This window comes from Patiria miniata, unplaced genomic scaffold, assembly GCF_015706575.1.
Source record: "Patiria miniata isolate m_02_andy unplaced genomic scaffold, ASM1570657v1 HiC_scaffold_6, whole genome shotgun sequence".
Classification (NCBI taxonomy): Eukaryota; Metazoa; Echinodermata; class Asteroidea; order Valvatida; family Asterinidae; genus Patiria; species Patiria miniata.
The window spans coordinates 3,261,954-3,288,894 of NW_024037073.1; the positions used below are offsets into that span (position 1 = coordinate 3,261,954).

The window sequence follows — 26,941 nt, forward strand, 5'->3', positions numbered from 1 at the left end:
AGCTTGCTCCTGGCTCCCTGCTGTGAATCGTGATGTGTTTTATTAAAAGTAATAAATGAAAAATTCCTTAATACTCATTTTTATGATATCTGGTCGCGACATTAGAACTCAATCATTGAGTTTATGGAGTCTTTGAATTAAGTCCTTGCTTGATTAAAGGAGTGTGTAAGCCAAAAGATTATTCTCCAGTCATCTTTTTCTCACCTTGATATGATCGAGGTGAGACTTGGCCTTAGCCACCTCCACGTCGGCAGGTTTGAGTCTCTCCTCCTCCTCCCGTGCCCTGGCCTGCTCAAGCCACTCCCCCAATCTGGCCTTCCGGTCCTCCAGGTCCTTCCATCTTTGCCCCAGCTTCTGGACGATGCTGATGCGGGTCTCCACGGTCTCTATGAGGACGGTGACTTGGTGGTGGACGTCGGCCGAGAGCTGGGACGTTGAGAGGTCGGCACTGGAGTCCTCCAGGTTCTCCTCGGCTGCTTGGACCAGCTGGCTGTGCATCACGGCAGTGTCCAACATGGCCTAAGAGAACGACAAACATGTTATCTTACAAGCACCACAATGCTGGGCCAAATTTATCAGTACTCCACAACAGAAATATTGCTTAGGGTGCTGCTATGCAGAGAATGTTGCTTAGCGCATTTTTTGATAGGTGAATATCAACTGGGAACCATTCAAGATTAATAAACCATACATTACAATTTGGCTGGTAACCTGTTTTTTGCTCAGGAAATATTTTCTTCATTCTGCCAATTTTCTGTGCTGAGAGGTTTCATGAAATTGGCCTATTAAAATGCTGTAACTTTTGCAAAACAAATTTCTCTGTCAGCTGAACTCCAACGTCCAAAGTACTATGATGTGAACGTCTTTCAAAGACGAACAGACAAAATTCTATTTTTTTTTACATCATTAGCACACAGTTCAGAATAAAAGATTTTCGGGGATAATATTGTCAATTAAAAAAAGTCTGAAAATTGGATGAAAAATCTGAAAGATGCATTTCCTTATATACTGATAATAACTTTCTCTCAGATTCAAAAAGTCTGATTTCAGACAAAAGACTGAAAAATCTCATGCCAGTAATTATTGCTCTACCAAAGTGAAGTGAAATTTCATTTTCAGTTTCTACTCTGTTAACCAATTTAATAGCATAAATGATAACCCTTTATCTTACTTGAAGTTCTTTTAGTTGATTCTGAGCATCTTCCAGCCCTTCTGTCTCCATGGCAACAGCCGCCTCCCCGTCAGCCTCATCCAGACCCTGCCCCTCCTTAGCAACCTGCAACCAGTCAGCACAAGTCTGCAATGTCTCCTTATACACCTGCTGCTGGTTAATCACCTCCTGGAGGCGTGTCTGTATGCTAACGGCCATTTGATTGACAGCCTCAAGCCCCGCCTCTACAGCTCTAAGCCCCGCCCCTACATGCTGGGTTAGTGTGGGCGTGGCCTGAGGGGAGCTGGTGAGGGCGTGACCGGCCACCGAGGCCTGGTCTAGTTTGGCAGTGCATGCAGTGATTTGTCTCATGACACCCTGTGAGATGGAAGATTAAATGGGGGAGGAGCAAAGAGTTAAGGGGGGTTAGTAGTGCATGCTTGATGCCAAAGAGAGTTCCATATACCAAGAGAGAGAGATGACATGGTTAAGTGTGCATATTTTGTCCTACCGGTAGTTACTACTAATCAACATTAGAGTAATTAAAGAGGTTGTGGAATGCTCGAAGACATTTCCGTCATTTTTCGGGCATATGTAGCCTAAGGTGTGATGAAATAAAAACGACTATTGTGTCTGTCATGAAAAAGTACCTTTTGTACTCATTTCATGACAGACACAATAGTCGTTTTTATTTCATCACACCTTAGGCTACCGGTACATATACCCGAAAAAATGACAGAAATGTCTTCGAGCATTCCACAACCTCTTTAAGTGTACATGGGAACGCTTGGTTTTTGTGCATTTTTTTGTTTGAAGCAACAAAATTGTTGGAAATCTTAAGTAGGGGGAAAAACAAGTAACTTGTTGAAGTTTCAGCTCAGTGCTTCTATGCATTTTGCGCCTTTGGGCACTTTTTCTTAAACCACCTTCAATGACTTCAGATGAAATAATTTCACAGGGTATTTGGTACCAGTCCTATCTTCACTTTGAGCAAGGATTTTCTCTTTATATCGATAGGTTAATTTTTCGGGTAATTCTAAATGTGCCTATATGCCTTTAGGGGAGTCAGGTTGGCGTAGTGGTGCTTTCCTCGCCTTCCACCGCTGTGACCCATGTTCGAATCCCACCTAGGCCAATATGTGGATTGGGTTTGCAGTCCCTGCCTGATTCCGTGGTTTCCCCCAGAATATTCTTCTGGGGTTTTCCTTCCACCTATAAAACTGTAACTCTTCTCATTGTCTTTTCTCTACATGCTTCTTCAAGCTTGCAAGCTACAGTGCCTTTGGGCGCTTTTGAGGAATCCTTGGTTTCATTACCAGAAATGATTCATAATGATAATAATAATAATAGCCATTGATGGGAATACAAACCACCATTAATATCAAGCAAGCTTTCAGAATTTACGAGCAAAGTAATTGCAATACTAGACTGCACTCTCAGGTCAAAAATGGTAAAACTAACCCCCCAAAAATCAAAATTGTGCAAAAGATTAAAATGAAATACTGTGCAATAAAATCATTTCTGAATTTGTTTTAGATAATTCCTCTTTTCAACCAATATCAGGTGATGTATTCCATTGTTAATGCAAATTTCACCAACAATCCCAAATCCTTGACTCACAATAAATCCTGGTGTGGACGTGCAATGTGCAGAAACCAGGGAGTAAATTGTTGCATAGATGTAATGCAATAAACAGCACACTGTAGTTGCATGTTTAGATAATTTGTTTTCTTGTTAGCAGAAATATATGGATGGAGGGGGCAATGAGCATGCCACCATGCTTTTCCAACTACATGTTGGGCAACTATTGCAAGGAATGTAATACATTTGCTGTAACTACAGGGTGGATAAAAAAAAAAAAACCGAGATATTATTGCTAATTGGAACAGAAGTAGGGCACATGTGTATCAAAGGGAGATATCTTCTGTTAGGGTTGAATCTCCTCTTTAAAATGACACCCTGGTCATGTCCTTACATTCATGGTTGACTGAGCAGTGACTAATTTTATGAAAGGGTCTATTTAGAGAATTGTGCTAACTTTTCAGGGTGAAATCTTTTTTCCCCACCTGCCTTGATTGGCAACCATAGAATTTCACTCTGTGACAAATGACACCACAAAAACCACAATTGAAATGTGGCGCATAATAGACCCTTTCATAAAATTAGTCGCTGCTCAGTCAACCGTGAATGTAATGACATGATCAGGGTGTCATTTTAAAGAGGAGATTCAACCCTAACAGAGGATATCTCCCTTTGATTCACATGTGCCCTACTTCTGTTCCAATTAGCAATAATATCTCGGTTTCGTTTTTTTTAAATCCCTTGACCCTGTATATCTAAATGCTATATTTATTGAGTCATTCTATAAATTTAGGGTCCAACGTGTGACATTTCTCCTGTCCCTGTTACCTTGGTACTTTGTAACTTGCCATTCAAGTACATGTATCATAGAGAATGACTTCAATATTCATAATCACTCTTGGAGGACGACAGCATTAAGGAGTGCATCAGAATTATAAAATCATAGATGCCAGATGTAACAGGGACAGGAAAAGAGTGGACCCTAAATTTATAGAATGACCTATAGGCATGGTATAAAATACAAATATTGACTGCTTTGAATGAAATAGTTAAACTAGCCTCCAAAGGTGATCTGTGGAGTGCTCTATTTCTGCTGAGGAAAAATAGAACTCTCCACCGAGCACCGAGGGGGGCTAGTTTTACTGCACCTTTACCACAGGTTAGGATTGTGAAATTGTTTATGTTTAACACAACACCTGCAAATTCTACACAGTTCTAGAAATATTTTATTAATTTAACCAAAATCCAATGCAAATATGCTTTTTTTAATTATGTGCTTGTTAGCAAGATCTCTGTGGTTAGATATTGGTACCAATGTTGTAGTCGAGTCCATCACAAGTCCTTTCACAAGTCCAGTCACAAGTCCTTTCCTAAGTCCAGTCACAATGACGAAGGAATGCTTTTGATACAGTTCATTTAAATAGCTAGTGACTTGTCTTGAGACCGGAGGACTTGTGATGGACTTGAGATGGACTTGCAGGGACTTGCGACTTGTGATGGACTTGACTACAGCACAGATTGGTGCATCTTTCTACTTGAGCAAATTTGCCCTATTTGTAAGCTCCTCTTTCTTTATCCTTAAAGTACACACATTTCGCACAGCAACATTTTGACAAGATAACCGATGCATAATTTGACAAACATTTTGGGGAATATGTATGAGGTGTAGTAAAACAAATATCAACCGGATTATTTTGGGTTGAAGTCCATATTAGCTCCTCGTGGTATTGAAAGTTAATCTAGTTCCCTCAGCTTCTTCTCGGGAATGAATTCGTCAACTTCCAATACCTTGGAGAGCTAATATCGACTGTCCACCCACAAACCATGTTATATTTGTATAATATGGATTTCCTCTGCAATTTCTTCCACTTTTTAGAATAAAACTAATTATTATTTATATCAGGCTTCCAGTGGTAAAAACAAATCAGCGTATTGTATGCTTTCGTAAAAAATACCCGGATGACTGCAATATTATGTCAGTAAAAGTACCCGGATGACAATATTATTTTTCATATTGTCTTCATCTGGCCAATTTAACAAATTTTGCTAGTTCCTGCACAATAAAGAGCGTAGCAACTCACAGTCAACCAGTCAACAGAGCATAGCCTGCGGTACCGTTGCAAGCACACGCAGCCTGCAGCAGGGTATACTACCTCCCCCCACTTCACATTGAGAGTTGCAAGCACACGCAGCCTGCAGCAGGGTAAACTACCTCCCCCCACTTCACATTGAGAGTTGCAAGCACACGCAGCCCGCAGCAGGGTAAACTACCTCCCCCCACTTCACATTGAGAGTTGATCAAATCAACTAACACTGCGGTTATTCCCACCGATCCATTCAGCCCCGCCCCATGCTGCTTTGACCAATCACAGCCTTGATTAATGTCTGTTATGTATGCGCTAACTTCTGACACGCGTGCAGGTGCGCAAGATGCGTGCGGCTGAAACGCGCAGTGTGACATGGAAGAGATGCACCTGTTGTTTCCCCACTTAATTGATTGGTCTATTCGAACTTCTTCCATACAACCTATATTGTATTTGTAGAATGTTTTACAGTAATTCAACTGACCTGGAGTTGTGAGAGTTGTTGCTGGCTCTCCTCCAGACTAGCCCCCTCCGGTAACGCCCCCTGGGTGGTGAGCTGCTGAGAGATGTCCAGTAGGGCCTTCTCTGCCTCCTGTAGGGCATCCTGGTACCCCTGGTGCTCTGTCACACTGTGTGTGAGGGTGTCTGTCGTGTCCTGCAATGCAGAAAATTTGAAGTTGTGTCACTGTCAATATCGGCATAATTTTTGAGCTAAAAAGTTGGAAATTGCCATTTTGCAGTACAATGGGGAAAAATTTTGAAGAGGTGGTCGATTTTTGTTCTCTTCTACTTTTACCTACTGCTTGTGTTCCATTAAAACCTCATTTCATCCCATTTCAATATTTGACTGTTCATTCACTGTAACAGATCAGCGGAATTTTTTTAATGCCTTTTTCTTCAAAAATTGCTTTTACGATGTTCATTTAGTAAGTGGTCTATATTTCCATTACTGAACTTAGAACTCCCGAATGATATATACCATTGGAAAGCTCTTGTTTTTTAGAATCCAAATATAACAATATCTCAATTCTTAAAAAAGTCTAAATTTATGGTCACATTTGTCGAAGTATATGTTAAATATCCGGTTCGTTAGTAAAAAATATCATACACGCACGTGGATCACTGATTACTAGCGCCCATTGGATAAATGCTTGAAGTGCGTTAACTTCCGATTCCATTCGTGCTATGCTACACCCGTGTAATGAATGCATGGTTGAATTGAGATGACGCCACACTAACGAACCGGATGGTTATGATTCTAATTTTTTTTATCGTTTTTGACATCCTTTCCTGAAAGAATGATCCCCGCAACTCTTAGTCCTTTAGGTTTACAAGTTGATTTTGTTCATTTAAGCAGCATATTCGTACTTACAGTTTAAGTTTGTTTTATTGTTAATCATAACCAATTTTTGTAACAGTTGGCAGCTATGCCAAATCACTTTACCTTGGATCTCAGACAGAGTGCCTGGTAGCGAGTCCTCACATCTCCCATCTTCCCTTGGACGTCCACAGCCCCCGTGTCATGCTCAAGGACCTTCAGGGCTTTCTGCTCCGTGTCCTGGAGGCTCATGCCTCGGGATGTAATCTCACTCTCAAGGGCCTGTGAGAGGAAAACCACACGAGTTGTGTATCACAGTGGACAAATAGCTGGGTTATCAGAAATTATTACAACTGCAAAATATTTTGCACTACATTTCAATTTTTGTTTTTTTATTACTTATTCACAGGGTTCCCACAGAAACCTAAAAATGAAATCGCAGGACAAAATTAGGGCTTTCCGTGATCAATTTCTACACTGTTTTGGCATCTTACGAACCTAATTACAATACACTGAGGTAAGGGACGCTACTCCCTTTCAGCCTTTAAGTTTGAAACAGGACCACTTAGCACAACAAAAACATATGAGTATAGAGCATACATGCATAAAGAGGAAGTGTAGTTCACTGGAATGCAAACTGGAAGACTGCCAAAGCCAAATATTATCCAACGCACATCACGTATGGGTTTTGCACGACTTGTTATTCCAAAATTGGGCTTGCTGTAACTTCATAACACTTCATATAACTTTAAAGTAAATTTGAGATGGATTTTTATATTTCTCCACATCTTACTTTGTATCTCTCCAGTTGGCTCTTCTTCTCTCCCAGGTCAGCCATCCTCTCCGGCTCCTTGGCCAACGTCTTCTCCGTCTCAGCCAGCCACTCCCCAAACTCCTCCACCGCGACCTCGTACTCGCTCCAGCAACGGACGCGCTCCACTAGCGCCTTCCCAGCATCCTTCACGCCGAGCGTGAGGGAGGTCAGCGAGGTTGCAAGGTCGGAGAGTTGACCTTGAATGACCTCTTGACCTTCGGGGGAGGTGTGCGGCAGGATGTGGTGACCCTGGTCTGTGGCGTGATGGACTTGGGATTCAAACTCAGTCAGGTGGCTCGCCAGATTCTGTCAGAACGTGAAAAAATAAGGTATATCTTTGAAGGTATTAAATTTAAGCTACAGAGTCAACAGAGGAAAGACGGAATTATACCAGTATTTTTCTTTTTTGATGTGTCGACATATATATACACCGAGGAAACCTTGTTATGAAACAGCTCACTACACATAGGTTGTTTATCTACAGTCGTGACTAATGCTCTAGTAAGTTGAGGACATTTTTTATTTAAAATACAGCTGCGAGAGAATGTGCACGTTTACATCGAGCAATGAGTATCTGATATCTAACATTCAAATTCTACTCAAGTAAAGGAAATTTTTCCCACAACCACCTCTCTTTTTAAAGGTAGAGTAGATCATTTGCAACTATCCAAAAGTAACTGAACAAAATATTGTTGAAAAGCTTACTTAGTTTAAAGATAGTAATGGCACTGAACTCCCTGTGAAATTATTCCTTCTGGCATGCTGTCATTTTGAAGACAACAAATATAAGAAAGTCATTTCCAAAGATGTGTCCGTTAGAACTTGGTTTGCAATTTGACAAATCTCAGAATCGGTGCGCGCATGCGTTGACACGACGCACACATGTGCACAGTTGCTATTCAGTGAACGTCAGTTCAGTGCATGACATCACATATCTGCAATCGGGCGGAATGAGAACGTGTCCTGGATGCTGATTTCGGTCACAATTCAGAAGATGACTCGGCAACTTTTGTATTGAAATCGAGATCCTGGAATATTGTTTTCATGCATTTATGCATTTATGCATACTGAGAAAAAAAATGAGCTAATACTTCATCAGGTTAGTTGGTAAGCACCCGTCTTAAGATTTTGAACACTTTTGTGGCTTAAAACGAAATAAATGCACAAATGACAAATGATCTATCCTACCTTTAAAAAGATCGTAAATTCACATGGTACATCTGCAAATGTTCTCGTAAGTAGTAATCCCAACCATTCAAAGTGCCTCCAAGCTCATCTATTTAAGCAGATATCTCATTAAAAATATACCTACCTCCACAGCTGCCAGTTTAGCATCAATGGACGATCTGTCTCCAGAGAGATCCTTCAGAGGACTCAGCTGCTGCTCTCTCTCATTCAGGTTGTTCTGTGTTTCCTCCAAGGATTGATTGAAGGCTCCGTGGTCCTGGACTCTTTCCTGGCATAATTTGACTCTGGCCTATAAAAAAAAAATTGTTAAAATTAATACAGATTTTTTCCAACAACAAAAAGATCTTCAAATTAATTAAAAATGCTGGTGAGATATTTATTTTCATCAAAATAACCACAAGAAGAATCTGAATTGGTTCACTTAACATCAGTATTAGGATGAACAAAGATATTGACCACAGTCAGACATGAACCAGTAACTTTACAGAGGTCCAGGAGTTGTGGGTTCAAATCCTTCTCCAGCATAATTTATGTGTTTGAATGGGTTCCTTTTTTTCTTTGTTGAAATCGGATCAGTTTTGTGCCATTGACCCAAACCTTCTAGATCCTTCAAATTCCAACAGGAGGTTTTGGAGAATTTTGCAAAAAACATGTAAATCAAAGAACAGCCCAGCCACTTAAACCTTTATGGAGCTTGACTCCCAGTTGAGTGCAATATTGAGTTCTTGCACACTGGTGGAATTTTGAGGATCCAGGAATGTTCCTAAAGAAACTAATTAGGATTTTGGATAAATACCTTCATGTTGTTGACTAATGCTTGGTAGCGAGACCTAGCCTGGGACAGCTGTCCACTGACAGTGGAATCCATCGGGTTGTTGTGTAGGATAGGATTGGCGCTAGACACTACGGCATTGAGAGATGTCTCCAGGCTAAGGATGTCATCATGAATAGTCTAAAGCAAAAGATAGATGTACATGTAAAGAGACTGTATGATAGACAGTTTAAAATTGATAGATGAAATTACTTGTTTTTACATTAATTAATCTTCGAAAATTGGACATCAATTTACACATTTTCACTTTAAGGTAATAATAAAGGTTGAACAAAAAATTTGAAAAAAAATTGAGTTAGAATTAAATCTGCAACATTTTGAACAATACATAGGCGCTACTAAATTAGCTATGCAGCCCAATGTTTTGAAGTCTACAAATTTATCAATGTCTTTGTTCAAGGGGTGGTAGTCAGAAGCCATAAACCTTTGTGTGTCATATAGTCAGGGATCACGCCGAAACCATTATGCTAGCAACATCAGGGATGCTGCAATTTAGTATGTTTGTTTTCTGATAATTACAAATGTGCACTAGGGTCTTTAAAGCGCTTGTTGAATACTCCGAGTCAAGAAATTTAAGGCATGTATTTTAACCTAACAGAATAAATTCATGGATATTATGGTAATATAAAAACAAAACATCTTGTATTTAAAAACATCTTGTTACCTTGACATTCTCCAGTTGTTCTTGTTTCTCAACCGCATCTTTCTTCAACTCCAGCTCCGGACTCGTCTCTCTCTCGGCCTCATCAAGGCATCGCACCATCCTCCCATGTTCCTCCTCGTACTCCTCCCACTGATGGACAGCACCCTCTAGAGACGACTTGATGTCATCAGCCTCCTTGACCAGCTTGGACCAGTCCCGACTGGATTGATCCAGTTCTTGATGGATCACTGCGCATCCGTCTGGGGAGGTCTCTGTCAGGAGTTGAGCGCCGAGGGTCAGGGAGGGATGCAGGAGTTTGTCCTCGCAAGACGGGAGATTGGATGTCAATTCCTGTTTTGGGTGAAAAAGTTGAATTTATCATACAGTTTAAAGTAGAATGCAGACTCAGACTTTCTACTGCTTTATGAACACTGCCTAAGGCAACTTTTTTTTAACATTCAGCAAGGAAAGATACACGGCCTTAAAACCTTTTGTGAAAAAGCAAAATAACAAGATACAAGAGATAATCACTGCAAGAAACTGTGACTGATAAAAAAAGGTTTTCTAATAATAGTGGGTATTTATAAAGCGCACATATCCACCAGGACTAGTGCCCAAGGTGCTACATCATTATTACCCCTGCTCAAGAAACATTCCAAATACCATTTCAGCTCCCTGGGAAGTATACAGCTCGATGCTGCCTGTTAGGTGCAAGGATAATTCAATCACAATAACCATCTCTGCCCTCACAAGCACCCACTTACTCCTGGGTGGAGAGAAGCAATGAGTGACAAAGTGCCTTGCCCAAGGGCACACGCACCATGATCCCAGGCTGGACTCGAACCCACAACCTCTAGCTTTACCCGCAGACCACAAATCCGATGCCCTTAACCATGAGGTCACAGCAAATTGACGTGAAACTGGCTTTAGTTTTCAAATCAGGGTCTGCACTACTACCAAAAGCCAGTTCATACTTCATGTGAATGTGAATGCAAAGTGAACTGCGCATCAAAAACTTGCGGCAAAACGTTAACAATCTCGCAGCACAAATAATTGGCCTGACGTCATAAAGTGGTGTTTGCATTCGACAGTTGCCCTGCACTTTGGCTTAAAGGGTGTAAGGGAAACCAAAGTTCTAAAATGTTACAAAATGTTTCTGAGTGATAACAGATTAGGAAGGTGACTTAAGCTATAGTCATATTTCACTCACTGTCACATTCGTCAACTGTTGTTCAAGTGTGTCTTTGGTGCCAGCAAGACTGCTGTTGTTTTTCAGGTCCTGATTGGTCGATGCCAACAAATCACAAACAGCCCTGTGGAGGTCATTGTACTCTTGGTGGTTCTCGGCTCTCTGAGATGTTGTTTCAACAGCAGTCTATTTAAAAAATAAATAAATAAATGAATGAATTAGCACCATGTTAATAAATAAGTGAAACAGAGTGTATTCAATGCATGAATAGAAAGAATATTTGATGAATTTCAGTTCATTTGAGCTACAAGATGCATGTAGTATGAGATAGGCCAATCAGTATTACAAAAATTAGAAATATTCACTGTTGTAGTCGTGTACTTTTTTCCCGAGTACCGAGTACTGCCAGGTACTTAGGTTGCCGAGTACGAGTACGAGTGCAAGTACTTGTACCTCCGAGTACAAGAACAGGTCTCCGAGTACGAGTACTTCCGAGTACGAGTACTTGCATTTCTGAATACGGCAAATGGTTCATTGTGTGTAATTGGCCCAGGCCCAGTCAGACCGATATACAGACCCACTCATGGCTAGCTGTTAAATGTGTCTGGACGTACGTGCACAGAGGAAAATCAGGAAACTTCGATTTCTCCACAAGCCAATCAACCATTTCAAACTTAAAGTATCACAAAAATAAGGCCGTGGTAAGTCAAGCTATACCATTCCCCCCCCCCCTGAGTACGGCTATTCGAGTACGAGTACTTTGATGATTGAGTACAATTTCGACATGTCGAGTGCGAGTATTTTGTTGCCCAAGTATGAGTACTGTCATTTCGAGTACGAGTACTTTGACATTCAAATACGGGTACGAGTACGTGTACTCCTAAAAAGAACTAGAGTAGTACTCGAGTACGAGTACCGAGTATGAGTATGAACACTGGAAATATTATACAATAGTGCAATACAAAGAGTAAGTGATTGTAATTGCTCCTCATGATACCATCAACAGGGATTGTGCATAGAAGTACAGAAGATTTCAGTAAGTTACTGAATTCATGCTTCAATCATTTCATATTTCTATCATCGATATAGACGCTTTGCATTTAATGATAACTTCTGAGGTATTTTTTTAATTTAGCTACAATAAATGAAAAATAGGTCTTCTCATGCATATCCCTTTGAATCAAATGCACACCACAATTTGAGGGTGCTACTCCGTTTCGGTAAACTCATTCCTTTTTTATGTAAAACAAACATGACCCTCGATTGCATTCACCGCATCTCAAAGACTGATGACATCAATAAAATTGCATTCTCGCTCAAGTGAATGGTTCCAGAATGGACCGATAAAGGTATAAATGATTAAAATTTGGACTACCTGAGCAGCCTGCATCAGTGTCTTGTGGCGTTCCATCATCTGTGAGGTCTTCTCAATGACTTCATCTTCTCCTGTCAGTCTCTGGAGCTCCTTGGCACCAGCCAAGACAGAGTCCAGGGAATCCTTCTCAAGGGCTACCTCCTCTGCCAAACTCTGTAAGAGTAAAAACATAAAATTATTTGTATGAGGGTACTTGGATGATCACACTTCTAATCGATAAATATTAATTGAGTGCATATTTTCTTTCTATAAACTGAGCAACTACTTGATAGAAAGAAGGCAAGTTGCCTTGAGTACGTGCAGGTCAAGAGATATAGCACAAGTCCAATCACAAGTACCTGCATGTAACAAGGGAAGGAGCAATGACAGGGATTGATTTTGTCTCAGTTCATTGGAATAGCTTCTGACTTGACATGGGCCAAGAAGACTTGGGATTGACTTCTGAAGACTTGTCAAGATTTAATTTCAACTCTGTGCTGGTCATGGTTGAGAGAGATGGTTGAGGTGCAAAACAGGGGTTCGGGTGCTAGGTAACACCCACCTTAGGGGAAAACCTTGGAAGGCTTGGCAAGGAATAAGCTAGGGTATTCAAAGGATTAAGGGTAGGCTGTTGAAGAGTTGATGAGGCTGAACCCCCTGTGGCATGTAAGCCAGGCAAGGCTTGGCAAGGAGCTAGAATGGGCTCACTACGACTTCCTCAATAAGACCGGGCATCTTGGGCTGGTTTGGTCAAAGGTAGGTTTGGAAGGCCTGCTGGGATTAGAGGGGGAAAAGAATGCTGGAAACGTTGTAGTTTGGTTGAGTAGCTTGGTAGTTTTGGATTCTTAGGTTTTTAGCAAGGCATGGCTGGACTGAAATGTAGTAGTGCTGCATCCCGATCCCTACCTTGTACTTCTCAAGCTGTTGCTCCTTGTGCTTCACATCTGGCATCAGCTCAGGTTCTCTGACCAAGATGGCTTCCACTTCCCCAAGTTCCTTGGTCACCTGGGAACACTGATCATCAAAGTCATCCCACAGCGTCAAGCACTGTTGAAGATCCTGGCTCTGTTGACTCAAGCTTGTCAGTAGCTCCTCCAAGCCAACGTGAGCAGCCCTGGTGTTAATGATGCGATGGTTACACATTTAAATGAGAACTATTTAAAATCTGTTCACAGCTTTTCCAAAACTGTTAAAACGTAAACCCAAGCTTAGAAAATGAAACCTGGTATTTACGAAAGCTACCTTCCAGGCTATCTTTTACAAAGAATCAAGAATGCCTGTAAATCAAGTTAATTTACAAAACATTTGAAGCACCTCAGTGCTTGATCTCAACCCAGGAAATTTTATTTATACACTTTTCAATGGTTGACAACTATCAATCGAGTAGACTAGATATGGTCTATACAATTGATTGTGTGTTATGTTTTTAGTATGCAGTCAGGCTAAGCAATTATCCCTGCCTCATCTACATAACACACACACACATATACTTGTTCTGTAGTTGTGGGGACTACACAAGAGTTGTCCCATGGTACTATGGGGACCGAAGACGCTGTGGGGACAGCGGAAAGTCCCCATAACTCGGTCCTAATTTGCCTAACAATAAAAATCTTCCCCATAACGCGGTGATGGCCCGCCCACTAGGACAGCCTTGGTAAGGTGTTGGTAGACTGTATAAATTGAGCGTTAACGTTTGACAAAACTTTTACAAAATCAAAATGTGGATTCACATCCTTACCTAGTGTCCCCTCTCACGACCTCGTGCCCAGATGCGGCCGTATTCGGAAAGGTCTTTCCGGTTTTGTGGTCAAGAGCTTGTAAGAGGTTCTGTCCAGTCGCTTTGGTCGCTGCCAACTCCTTCAGGTTCTTGGCTCTGTCTTGGAGGGTCGCTTTGTCACCCAGGAGGCTAGAGTTTTGGTCTAAGGTGTCTTGAGAGGCGACTAGCCAGATGTTGAAGTCCCTCAGGGTGTCTTGGTATTGGGCATGGTCAGTAGCATTGTGCTCGCTCTTCTTTAGTTGGTCCTACGATCAAGGAAAGCAAGGATAAGGAAAACTGAGAATAAAATCCAGTCTTGTCTTATTCAGTTAAGGCTGGTTCATATTCAGCATGAAAGAAAACAAATGTTGAAGTTGGATCAATCACAAGGCCATCACAAGACCTCCAGTCTCAAGTCAAGTCACTAGCTATTCAAATAAACTGTGACACAGCATTCCTCTGCTACCAGAAAATCTGGGAAAAAGGTTACGTATCCATACACATATCTGTATGGCATCATACGTATGCGCATAAGAGATGAGGCATTCCAAATTCAGTCTCGGGCATCGCACAGCTACGTACATGTATTGTTGTTAACGTTACGCCTGATTTGCCTTGTACATACATGTACATTACACATACTTGTGACATGCATGAACCAGTCACAAGTTTGATTACACAAAATGCCTTAAAAATTACTTTATGTACCAAATATACTAAATTCACTATAATATACTGAATTCATCCTTTAAATCACTTGCACTGCAATCTGAGATAACTCAAGCGTCATGAAATTAAGAATGAGAAGTTATTAGAAGTATCATTTTGGCACAAATTTGGTGTAAATATGGCGAAAATTGATACGTTCTGCTCCCGTATGAGAAGGCTTCCACACGTAGTTTCCGTAACACTTTCCCACATCATGTATGATAAGACCGCACAAAGTGATGATGTCATACGCGAAATTGATACGAATACGCGACACAAGCACGAATTTTAAACCTGCCGAAACTCTCTATTCTTCATACCCTGATACTTGTGAAAGGACTTGTAATCTATTTCTGACATACTAGAGATGACTTTGTGACGGGAACTATAACACTGACAGAAATTTCCACTTGATGGATAGGTTCCTACCTTTGCTGTCATGACTAGTCTCTGGAACCTGGAGGCCAGTCTGGTAGACTCACTGACGACGCCTACATTACCAACGCTGCTATCAAGAAGACCCTGTGCTTGTCTGGACACCGCCTCCATGACTGGCTGCCTACTCTGGATGGATTCTTGAAGTGCCTGAACAGAAACAAGAAATTGGAATTTAAGTTATTGAACAGATACATAAAAAACCAAAGGGGTTCAATTTCAAATAATGTTATACCCATTCAAGCAGTAAAACAATGACCAAAACGCTATGTATAAAAGCTATATTGTAAAAAATCTATATTTTTGTGTGAAAGCTATATTTTTGTCATCTATGTAAATGTCCTTTTGTTTCAAGAATTTAGTTTTACCATTTGAATATGTTGACAATGGCTTGCCTGTCATATTTCTGAAGATTCCTTTGACAATTCATTATAAGTATGTACTGATTTAAAATGTAACTCTTGATAAACTCAAAGAAGGACTGTGTCAAGTTTTAAATTAAATATGTTGTTGTGAAATGATTGTGTGTGAAAGGTGATTTTGAGGAATCTTCAGAGGAATTGTGATTTTGAGGAATCTCGCAGTGGGAGTTTTTAAAGTTCAGTTAGGACAAATCATTCATGTTGTAAACACAATGTGACTCAGAGGAAAAACTCAACCAGAAACACCATAGGCGCGTGTGTAATTTCCATCCGTAGCAAAATAATTAAGATGTAGCCTTACCTTCAATTCCTCAACTTGTTCCTGCTTAGTCTCCAATCCAGGCTGGAGTTCCAGCCCCTTCCCGAGCCGTTCCTCCATCTCCCTCAGCCATCCGTCCGCCTCACTCTGGCTCTGCTCGTACGCGCCCCACTGCTGTGCGCACTCTTTCAGCCTGTCCTTGGAGTCTAGCAGGCTGGCAGTCAGTGCAGCCAGCTCCTCCTGGTCCTTCTGTAACTGCTGGGTGATAGTCTCCTGTCCAGGCGCTGCAGTGAGCGGGAGAGTCCTGCCCCCACTGGCTGTGGCGGAGTCTAGCTTCTCCTGGCCTGATTCTTTGGCAGTCAGAAGTTCCTGTCATTAGGATGAGAACAGATGTTGCCATTTATAACCAAATCTGTCTTCTAACTCACTAAAATCCGCAACAACATGTACAACAAAACTTCCCCAGACCTCCTCCTAAGTGTACTTTCTAACCTGTACAAATTCCAGGGATGGATCACAATACTGCATTTTAGCCGACTGGCTTCATCAGTCAGATTTTAGACGGCTATCGCTCTTAGATGGTTTTGGTTAAGACACCAAACTTAACCAATACTCAGATTCACAAATAGGTGACATTTCTGTAACAGCAAATATCACATCATTTACAATTCTAAACATGAAAAGGTGGCCACACAAACTTTGTTCTTAAAAATCTGTTTAAGCTAAGCATTTCCAACTCTGTGCATGAGCACAGAAGAGGGTTGTTTAAACTAACAAGTGCATGTGATGATGTGACAGACATTTTGCTGATTCAGGAGCACTGTTCAACATTTATACAATCTACATTTACTAATACCCATAAGGCAAATGTCCTTCACAAACGACACTATTTTTCATTTTCATCATGAGCGGGGAAGGTGTGGGATGGGGGAAGGGGAGGAACTAACCTCCAGTGAAGCCAGCTTGTTCTGCACTGTCTTGCTGTTGCCTGATGTGTCGGTCAGGGACGCTAGCTTGTTCTTGGCATCTCGGAGCCAGTTGGCAAACTCTCTCTGTCCTTGTTGGAATTCCTTGTGCTCTGCAACAGACTGGCTGTGGTTGTCAACGGCCAGCTACAGAGGTGGAAGGGAAGAAAAAGTCACGAACCCATGGTTGGACTAGTTAGTGCCTATGTTGAGTTGCCCTTCCTGGACCAAGGGCTGCGAGTGTCGCGACTAGTAAAAATACGCATAGTTTCTTTTTGATGTACATTGTCGTGTATATTGTTCGTGGCGGCCTAGTACAAATATACTGTTTGGATGTCGATCCATACATCTTTTAAAAAGGATAATTTGATTATCAGTGCTCATTTCAATCACTTAACCTAATTGTTTTGTATTTGAATTACTTGTCCTTGTCTTCTTGTTTTTGTGTGTGCCTGTAAAGTAAAGTATGCCTGATACGTTGACCCAAATAATCCTTTCCATTTATTTAACAATTCACAATACTACTCTAGTGAACAGTTCTCGGGGACCTATAAAAATATTGATGGATTTTCTCTACTTCATATCAATATTAGGAGTCTTCAAAAACATTTCGATCAACTTAAACTTTTGTTGCTTACATTGAAATATAAGTTCTCGGTCATCGCATTATCTGAAACCTGGCTGAAAACATATCCCCATAATTATTATTTTTTACCAGGGTATAAACTTATTGTTAATAACAGACAGGGGAAAATGGGTGGAGGCGTAGCTCTGTATATTTCCTGTGACCTCGATTTTAAAATTAGACAGGATCTTACCCATTCTGAAGATGTTTTAGAATCTCTTTTTGTTGAAATTTCGTTTCCCAAAACTAAGGATATTATCACAGGCGTCTTATATAAACCTCCAATTGTCAATGTACTTGATTTTTTACCACCTTTTCAAAATTTGTTCTGTAGAATGACATCTTCCAACAAAAATTGTATTATTTCTGGGGATTTTAATATTAATTTACTCAATCATACAGCCCCCAGCACACAGGCTTTTACTGATCTCATTACTTCTTATTCTTTTTTACCATTAATTGATAAGCCCACTAGAATAACTGATTTTTCTGCTACGCTAATTGATAATTTTTTGACGAATGTGTTACCATCTCACAACTCAGGCATAATTTTGTCTGATATTTCCGATCATTTACCAATTTTTATGATAATGTCCTCTCATAAATCTAGTGCCTCCTCTAATCATTTTAACTATGTTGGTTCCCGTAAATTCACTCATTTCAATATCCAGAGGCTTAAAGAAGATCTGCATACAACCGACTGGTCTAACATTACTACCTGTGATAATCCCGATTATGCATTTAATTTATTTATTGACAATTTTAATGATAAAGTTGATAAAAATATTCCACCTAATTTACATAAGCCCACGTCAAAGTCCAATTCTAACCAAACTGCCCCGTGGATTACTTAACTTCTTCTTAAATCAATTAACAAGAAAAATAAATTATATCGTCATTATATTGCTAATCCGACAAACATGCGGAAACTCAAATATATTAAATATAAAAATATTTTGACTAGTCTCTTACGAAATTCTAAAAAGCAATATTATGTTTGTCAGTTTGAGAAGGAAAAGAACAACATTCATAACACGTGGAAGGTCATAAATTCAGTCCTTAATAATAAGTTATCCTCTCAACATATTAGTAGTATCATGCACGAAGGCAAGTTAATCAATGATTTTACTCATATTGCAAATTGCTTTAATGATTATTTTGTTAATTTAGGCCCTAATCTCGCTAAAAGTATTCCAAGTTCACATGATTCATTTGTTGATTTTCTTAATGATCCGAACCCAAGGTCTTTGTTTTTACAACCAGTAGTTGAACAGGAAGTGATTGATATCGTTTACAATTTACAGAACAAAACAAGCTCCGGTCACGACCTGATTAATTCTTCTATTATTAAAAACACTATAACTGCCATCAGTAGACCTATTACCCACATTATCAACGCTTCCTTTAAAACTGGCATTGTTCCTAACTCACTTAAAACTGCCAAGGTTGTTCCTATTTTTAAAAATGGTGATGTTCATTCAGTTATCAATTATAGACCCATTTCTATTTTGACCTGTTTTTCAAAGATTTTTGAAAAATGTGTTTATGTTCGTATTATCCAATTTCTTACTAAATGTAATATTTTAACCGACTGTCAATACGGATTTAGAAGTAATCATTCAACTACACATGCAATACTTGATTTTGTTGATAAAGTAACAACTGCCATAGATAACTCTGAACACACTCTGGGGATATTCCTCGATCTTTCAAAAGCTTTTGATACCATTGATCATGACATTTTGCTATATAAGCTTTCTTATTATGGTGTTCGAGGAGTAGCCCTAGAGTGGTTCAGAAGTTACCTTTCAGACAGACAACAGTATGTTTCTATAGGCGGTTCAAATTCAACTTGTAAGGCCCTAAAATGTGGTGTTCCACAGGGGTCAATTTTGGGCCCATTGCTTTTTCTGATTTATATTAATGACTTTGTTAAATCATCTGATGTATTTTCATTTATTTTATTTGCTGATGACTCCAACTTATTTATCTCGAATAGCAATTTGACTACTCTCACTAACACAGTTAATTATGAGTTAAAATCTATCTGTAATTGGTTTGCAGTTAATAAGCTGTCACTTAACATTAAGAAAACCAACTATATGTTATTTAGTAAAACTGCCAGTAATCTCCCTTCCAACATATTAATTAATGACATGGCCATGGAAAAAGTAGATTGTCTTAAATTTCTTGGATTATATATAGATTCTAAATTAACATGGACTAATCATATAGATTATTTATGTAAAATTATTGCGAGAAACATAGGTGTCATCAACAAGATCAAATATTTTATCCCTCCCACAATTTTAGTTTCCCTGTATAATACATTAATATTGTCGTACCTCAGTAATGGTATTCTAGCTTGGGGAGCATGTTCCCTCGGTAATCTCAATAGGCTTTTCCTTTTACAAAAACGGGCTCTTCGAATAATTAATTTTACTGATTTTAATGCCCATACTGATCCCCTATTTTTCAAACACAAACTTTTGAAAGTTAAAGATATTTATTTCCACCAGCTTGGGTCTCTAATGTATCAATCTGCTTCTGGCACCTCACCATCTTCCATTTCTTCAATTTTTACCCGGAATTTTGATGTTCATTCCCATTATACTCGTCAAGTCTCTAATTTTCATCTCCCATTGATTCGCACAACTTTAGCCCAAAAAACTATTAGATATGAGGGACCCAGGCTGTGGAACTCCTTTACCAAGAACCTGAAAACATCCAAAAATGTGTCTACTTTCAAACGGAAATATAAATCGACCCTGTTGTATAATTATTATGATCCCGTGTAACCCATTAACTTCGAGATTGCTCGTGCAACAAATCTTATCCTGCTTGTTAACTAGCATGTAAAGTTTGTGTATTGTCCTTGTCTATTGTCTGTCCTGTGTCTTATGTATTAAAAGCAACTTTAAATTTGTATACAAGGGGCCTACGATTACAAGCTTAGCTTCTTAGTAGGTTCCTCTACAGTCTCACTATCTGTTTATATAGTATCTTTTGTATTAATTACGATCATTAAAAATGTGGCACTGTGGAAAATAAATGAACAATGAACAATGAACAATGAACGATCTCACATTTAATGGTTGTAAGATTTTGACGCTTTTAAAGGTACTTAAGATCACTTGCTCTTTGTGCAATTTTTTGGTATGAAGCCACAAAATTACTCAAAATCAGTGGCTATTAAACATTTTGATAAAAACAGAGAAAAAATATACACAAACTTTTGGATCTCATACAGGAATCTGTTGCTAACGTACGTTAAAAAAGTGTGCCTGCCGGCAAGCTTTTTTAAAACCACCTTCAATAAGTGTTTTCTTTTGATTGAAATCATTTCTGATATTTTCACAGGGTATTTGTAAACAAAATTTAAAGTCTGTCACAAGCCAATATGGCCCATCAGGTCGGCATTTATCTCAGGTTTCAGTGGCATGAAACGACTGAGAATATTTCTATTTCTCCTGGATGGGATGCCTGTCCATCGCAGGTTACTCCCCCAGCTAATGCCAGTACCTATTTATACTCCTGAGTGGAGAAAAAAGTGGGGTAAAGTGGCTTGCCCAAGGACACAACATAAGGCCAGCAGCTGGATTTGAACCCCGATACTCTGATCATGACCAACCTTAATGTCGTTCATGCTTGTCTGGTATTGGTCAGTGAACATCTGAAGCTCTTCACTGATTGGCTGAAGACCATTTGGGTTTCTGTCCAGAAGTTTCTGAGCATGTTCAGTCAGCACATCAATGTCCTTTTGGTGGGAAGCAATGTCCTGCTGAATAGCCTACAATACACACGCAAAATAATAAGTATCATAAGACAAACAAGAGCTACATTCAACAGCAAAACCTTTCTATTTTATATAATATTCCAAATTTACTACATGATACATGTGGCATAAACTACAAAATGCAAGGGAAACCATTTTTGCATTCTATAAGTTGTACCTCATTTCTATAACAGTTATTTGATTAAACACAAGTTGAATTTGTGGTAGAGCTGATGACTCCCACCCTTACTGGAGTCATATGCAAAAATTGTCCACGAAAATTTAATAAAATTTTTCTTACGGTTTTACAATGTTTAAACCTCAGGATAGTAAATGGCACCTCAAAGCTATCATACCTTGAGGTCAGTTTTCGAAAGAGAATTCTGATGCAAATTTGCGGTAATCTCACTGTGAATTCACATAACTTGGATCAACTTAAACCTGGTATGTTTTGATGCTTATATTTAGTGGTGTTAAATTCTCTGTTCTTTTGCTTAGCTGCATTAAATAACGAGTAGCTCTTTTACAGGCTTTTGAGATGTTTCAGGGAGTTAACTCTCTCACCTTGCATCGTTCTAGTTGTACTTTCTTCTCTCCAAGGGTTGATTTCAGCTCAGCTGCCGTCCTGGTTTGACCTTTGGCTTCAGCCAGCCAGCGAGACAACTTGTCACAACTGGCCTCGTACCTGAACAACAAAACAAGAACATATAATGACACCCTACATATAATAGCCTACAAAATAAAAAATATACATTAAATTGACATAAAACTAGATTTGAGTTATATTCCAGGCTTTCTTTACTTTCCAAAATCATTACTGTTGCATGTTCTTTGCTTTTCAGGCCAAAGTGAAAGTGTTTGAAAATAGGCAAATTCCGTTCTGACATTTCTGGAACTAAACCTGCTCTGTCTGCTTCTAATGCAATATTTGAGGTATTTTTCTAATCGATTGGTCTCATCTAGAAGCTTATAACTTTGGTATTTTTTTTGAATAATATGGTTCAGTTCAATTTTTCTTGGGGGCGGGTGGGTGTTGGGGGAGGAGCGAGAACCAAAAGGAGCATGACGAGTCAAACTGTGACAAGATACTGAAGAAGAAAGAATTCAGACCACAAAAAAAGGGAAAATCATATATTTTTGATTTTTCTTTCTTGAAACCAAAGGTGAGGACAAAGTTTGATGTAACAGGGGTCCCAGCACTTTATGAAAACAAAATTCCCTGAGTTTTCCCTGATATTTCCCTGAGAAATTTTAAAAATGTTCTGAGAAATATTTTCACTTTAACGAGGTTGCTGGCAAGTCAAGAGGTGGTTGCAGCAATGCATATATATATTTACACTGCATAAACACTGAAAAAACCGCCATAGCTAGTCAGTCAATGGGCACAAGTTGCACATATGGCACAAGACGCACAAACTGGCGAAAACCATTTCCTTCTGGGTCACTATCAAATTCCCTGAGTTTTCCCTGACTGGAAAACTGGAAACTAGTTTTCAAGGTTTAATTTCCCCTAAACCCGATGTTATGCCACATGAAATAAAAAAACTAACACAAAACATGATGATAAATTTCGTGAAGATTTTTACAACAATCAATGATTCCTGCTCCAAGTTGACCCTACCACCTAGCACTCACTTGTTCCAGTCCCTGACGCAGCTCTCCAACGCCTCCTTCACACTGATCGTGTCTTCCAGCAAGCCAGCATAGTCTCCCCTCATGACTGCAATCTGTGCCTGTATGGCTTCCTGACCAGCCGGGGGAGTCTGGGGCAAGACTCGCTCGGCTTTACTGCTGGCTGAGTTCAGGAGGCTCTGGCCGCGATGACGCATGGACATCAACTCCTGATGATAAAAAAAGTTCAGTAAGGAATCCATCTACCATATTTGTCTGAATAAAAAAATGCTATTTCCCAAGTTTACAGCATTTTTAAAAGTTGGTATATAGGGCCCACATGCTTTTTCATGTTAATGGATGGAATCTTCAATTCAATCCTTAAGGTACATTTGGGTGTTCCACTTGAATTTGTTTTTCAATTTTGAATTTCCAGTTTTAAGGGTGAGGGGCTTTGTTTTCTGGCGTTTTCCTATTTTGCGAATGACTATATTTTTTTTTTTGGGGGGGGGAATGTTCACAATTAAAGAAGCATTGTTTGAAAGATGTAATAATACATATTACAATGTACATTTTTATTTTTGCCCGGTATAATATTGCATACAGCGTTTCTTACGTCCATTGGAAATTGTGTTATTAATAATGGTATAGTCATATTAATCGAGCGAAACTTCGTTTTGATTATAGTCAATTATTAAAAATTCATGGATTTTTTTACATAGACCTTTGTTTTGTTTTTAATACTAACGTAGAACTGCCGAGCAGATGTAAATATCAAACTAATCCAAATTGAAAAAAATAGAGGATACAAAAAGGAGCTAGCATCGTTACTTAAGATATGATCCCTAGCTTCATTGCATATATGGGTTTATGGCTTCTGACTTAGGCCCCCCCCAAAAAGTCTCTGATTTCTGGTACGGAGCTTGCCCCAAAAGTGGTGCAGCAATGCAGGTTTTTTTCCCCTACTATTTTTTTCTCTTCAAATGTCGGCTGATGTTGCAGATGATGCTTCGATCCCTTTAAAACTCTCAAAATATTCTTTAGGGTGGAGTTTGAGGTAACCTCAGTAAGGCCATAAGGGTTGAGAATTCTGCACCCTCTTACGACATCGACTGACACGAACATTCTTTGGGAAATTTGGATAGTCAAAGACAAAAACCAGAGAAAACGGTCAGACCATACAGGGACATCGTAAATGTGCTGCCAGGCCGGTCATTAATCTGCTCCCTTTTGCGCTGATTAAAAAGCGTTTACAGGTTCCAGATACACGACCGTCGCTCCCCCAGTCTGGCTTCCAGATGCACAATTACAAAATTACAACATTGTCTGCAAATGGTGCCCAACTACATTTAGTGCAATATATATGGAGCCCAGAGAGGCGACATAAAGCTTATACTCGATCGTAACCCCATCTAAAAAACACGTTAAACTTGTGCAGGAGCAGGATTCCAGTCAAACCAGTGAGTTCGGCGGTTTTGAGACATCATCTTACATTGAAAAAAAAAAAACTTTTTAATTTTGTTGACGGGCATGGCTACGGCGACGCGTGCGCAGACCAGAAACCGGAGACTTTTTTTTGCCCTAGTTCCCCCTTGAGCCAAAGACATTGACAAAATGGGGAACCACCAGCATAGAGCCAGAGAGCTCAGTTGGTGGAGCACTGAAACGGTAATCCAGTGGTTGCAGATTCAAACCCAGCTCCAGTCAATTTCTTTGTTAAACTTTAAAATTACAAATTTTTCTACCTGCAGGTCTTGCAGTCTGGAGCTAACATCTGACTTCTCTCCCGTCACATTCTGGCAGTTGGACAGTGTCTCCCTAGCGGACTGCAGCCACTTGTAGAAATCCTCCACCGCTGTCTGGAAGTTCTGCTGCTCTGTGACTGCACGCTCTGCCTGGCGCAGACGATCCTAAGACAAAAACAGAAAAACAAGAACATCATTATAAATTACAACACGAGTATGGATCTGCACATCTCGGGACAGCCCACTTGTGTGGCCTTGGTATTGCTGCGCTGTACGTTAGGCCACACGTCTGGTTTCCCAACTTAGTGAGTTTAGTCCGAAACTGGTGCATATGGACTCCAGAAAGATGTCTAAATTTCTCAAAAAATCTATCCGGAGGGCCAAATATGAGAAATCATAGAATACAACCATATACAGTGGTATGTAAAAAAATGCCAAAAAAGGGTGCGCCAGTGTTTGGACTAAACTCCTCAGTAGGTTGGAAAACCAGACGTGTGGCCTAACGTACAGCGCAGCAATACGGAGGCCACACAAGCACAAGTGGGGCTAATCTCGGGATATCTTAGGTACAGAATTGTCAAGTTCTTTCATGTGCGGAAATAACCTGTGATATATTGGGTTCATGAGTAAAACTTTTGAAGAGCTACAGTAAGGCTAAAAATTCCTATATCTTTGCACACCGATAAAAAATATATTTTAGTCCAAGGGCCTTTTCCAAACCAACTTTATCAAGTTCTGAATTAGTTTCACTTAAATCTTTGCTTAAAGTCCTCCTGTGAAAGTCCTCCAGCAAAAGTAATACTACTTTTTCAAGACAGCTTGATCCTCAATATTTTGGAAAGCTGATATTTCATGAAAATATTTTACAATAGAAATACTAAACTTGTGACAACTTATTCATTTCTGAACTTAAAAATGCTAGTAAAAATATTAACAAGTATCCAGGATTTTGTACCTTAAGATTCATGTGCAAGGTCTGGTACCCGGCAGTCAGTCTTGTTGTTTCACTGCCAACATGGACGGCTGCTGGGTTACTGGCTATCAGCTGCTGGCCTAGTGATGTAACCTGGGCCCTGATTGGCTGTAATTCCTGGCTCTCATCACACAAGGCCTATCAACAAGGACAATATATCATTATATTAAATTACTATTCAAGCCTTGACTTTTAATTTTCTTACTGCTGAGAGACAATTTTCAAATCCATTTCTGTAAAGTCACTTTCATACGATACAATAATTGCATGCATACAATGTTTTGGTAATCTTTGAAGGTAAACTCTAACAATCAAACAACAATAATCTTAAAAAAAAAAGAAAAGAGGTTCGAATTTTGTAGCAGAATATGAAGTTTATAACCACACATGATCATTGAAATCGTAAGAAGAAATGCGCATGAAATAATCATTTCAAAAGTAAAAATACTTCTTTAAGGAGTATAAATCAAGCAGGGATTCCCCCATTTACCCTTCAAAAACGACCAGGCGATTTTAGAGGTTTTTACAGCATTTGAGAAGACAAAGTCAATCCATCCAAGAACTGGATAAATCTGCAGAGACTGCAAATTAGTACAGGATTATTGGGGAATTAGGGAGACTGCTAGCAAAAATGACAAGGCAGTTAAGATTATGGCCTAACCTTAATCTTGTCCAAGTGCGCCTGTTTAGCCTCCAGTTGTCCCTCTCCTGCATCAACCTCCTCCTCCAACGCAGCCTCAGTCTCCCCCATCCAGCCCTTCAGCTCATGTGACCTCTCCTCGTAGCTCCGCTGCAGCTGCACACTGTCATCCAGCCTCCTGTTTGCCCTCTCGGCTTGCTGGATCAAGGATTTGAGTTTGTCGGCCGCTGTCTGGAGCTGTTGGTTGATGCGGTCGCGGCCGGCCGGCGCGGTGTTGGGGCAGACCAAGCCGCTCTGGTCCAGGGTGGATTGGAGTTGGGACTCGCCGTCGGATAGGCTGGCAAGTACGACCTAAGACAGACGGATAAAATACAGATTGAAGAGGTTGTTTGGAGATAAAAATCATCATTTAGAACTAAAACAAAAGAAGGAAAAAACAAATCTAACCAAACTAATCAACACAATCCAGGCACATTCCCTTCCAACCAAGTGAACTAATAAGACAACAAACAAACAAAACAAATCAAGAAGTAGAACACATGATTTTTATTTTTAATCCCTATATTTGTTTCAATAACTTTCAAAACCTTAACCAATACTTTACTGCCTTTTTTGTCCTTGTAAATCTTTGTATATCCTTGTAAACTGAATGCAATAAACACCAATGTGTTATCATTAAATGATTTTTTCTTTCAGATATTGGCAACATTTTCAACTGCAGAAGGCTGCATTGGAAACTCGATCCCTTTCAAGATCTTGTTGATGGCTTGGAGCCACAGTGCCTCTTTCCCTTTGTCTGACTTGTAATATTGACTTGTAAGTCTCTGATTCTTATATCTAAGAGATTGGGGCACTATTTTTCTACTAGCAGTTG

General features: G+C 39.8%; 3 protein-coding genes across 5 annotated transcripts in view; all 3 read right to left on the reverse strand.

Annotated features, from left to right (window-relative positions):
• The window catches only part of LOC119742504 (nesprin-1-like), a 119,761-nt gene extending 119,248 nt beyond the window's left edge, over positions 1-513 (reverse strand). For all 3 annotated transcript variants that reach the window (XM_038218449.1, XM_038218450.1, XM_038218448.1), the window contains exon 1: positions 205-513. In XM_038218449.1, coding sequence (XP_038074377.1) covers positions 205-498 — 294 coding nt within the window. In that variant the 5' untranslated portion in view covers positions 499-513. The remainder of the gene's footprint in view (positions 1-204) is intronic.
• A 649-nt stretch (positions 514-1,162) lies between these two features.
• On the reverse strand, positions 1,163-21,924 carry LOC119742727 (nesprin-1-like). Its single transcript, XM_038218892.1, has 17 exons — positions 21,917-21,924; positions 21,663-21,783; positions 20,955-21,113; positions 16,681-16,845; positions 15,776-16,102; positions 15,047-15,202; positions 13,892-14,175; positions 13,060-13,267; positions 12,175-12,327; positions 10,821-10,985; positions 9,632-9,961; positions 8,932-9,087; positions 8,260-8,424; positions 6,927-7,253; positions 6,260-6,415; positions 5,300-5,470; positions 1,163-1,528 (listed from the first exon to the last, which is right to left on the reverse strand). Exons 1-17 carry the CDS (start codon positions 21,922-21,924, stop codon positions 1,163-1,165), a joined length of 3,417 nt encoding a protein of 1,138 aa, XP_038074820.1.
• Positions 21,925-24,813: 2,889 nt separating this feature from the next.
• LOC119742728 (nesprin-1-like) overlaps positions 24,814-26,941 on the reverse strand; it is a 91,562-nt gene continuing 89,434 nt past the window's right edge. Inside the window, exons 58-60 of the mRNA XM_038218893.1 lie at positions 26,089-26,418; positions 25,410-25,565; positions 24,814-24,822 (exon numbers count right to left, since the gene is read on the reverse strand). Coding sequence (XP_038074821.1) covers positions 24,814-24,822; positions 25,410-25,565; positions 26,089-26,418 — 495 coding nt within the window. The remainder of the gene's footprint in view (positions 24,823-25,409; positions 25,566-26,088; positions 26,419-26,941) is intronic.

Excerpts from the sequence above, each read along its gene's own strand:
- LOC119742727 (XM_038218892.1), bottom strand. Across the intron at positions 14,176-15,046 it reads GACTAGTCATGACAGCAAAG|GACCAACTAAAGAAGAGCGA; the intron begins GTAGGAACCTAT and ends CCTTGATCGTAG. Across the intron at positions 1,529-5,299 it reads AACAACTCTCACAACTCCAG|GGTGTCATGAGACAAATCAC; the intron begins GTCAGTTGAATT and ends TCCATCTCACAG.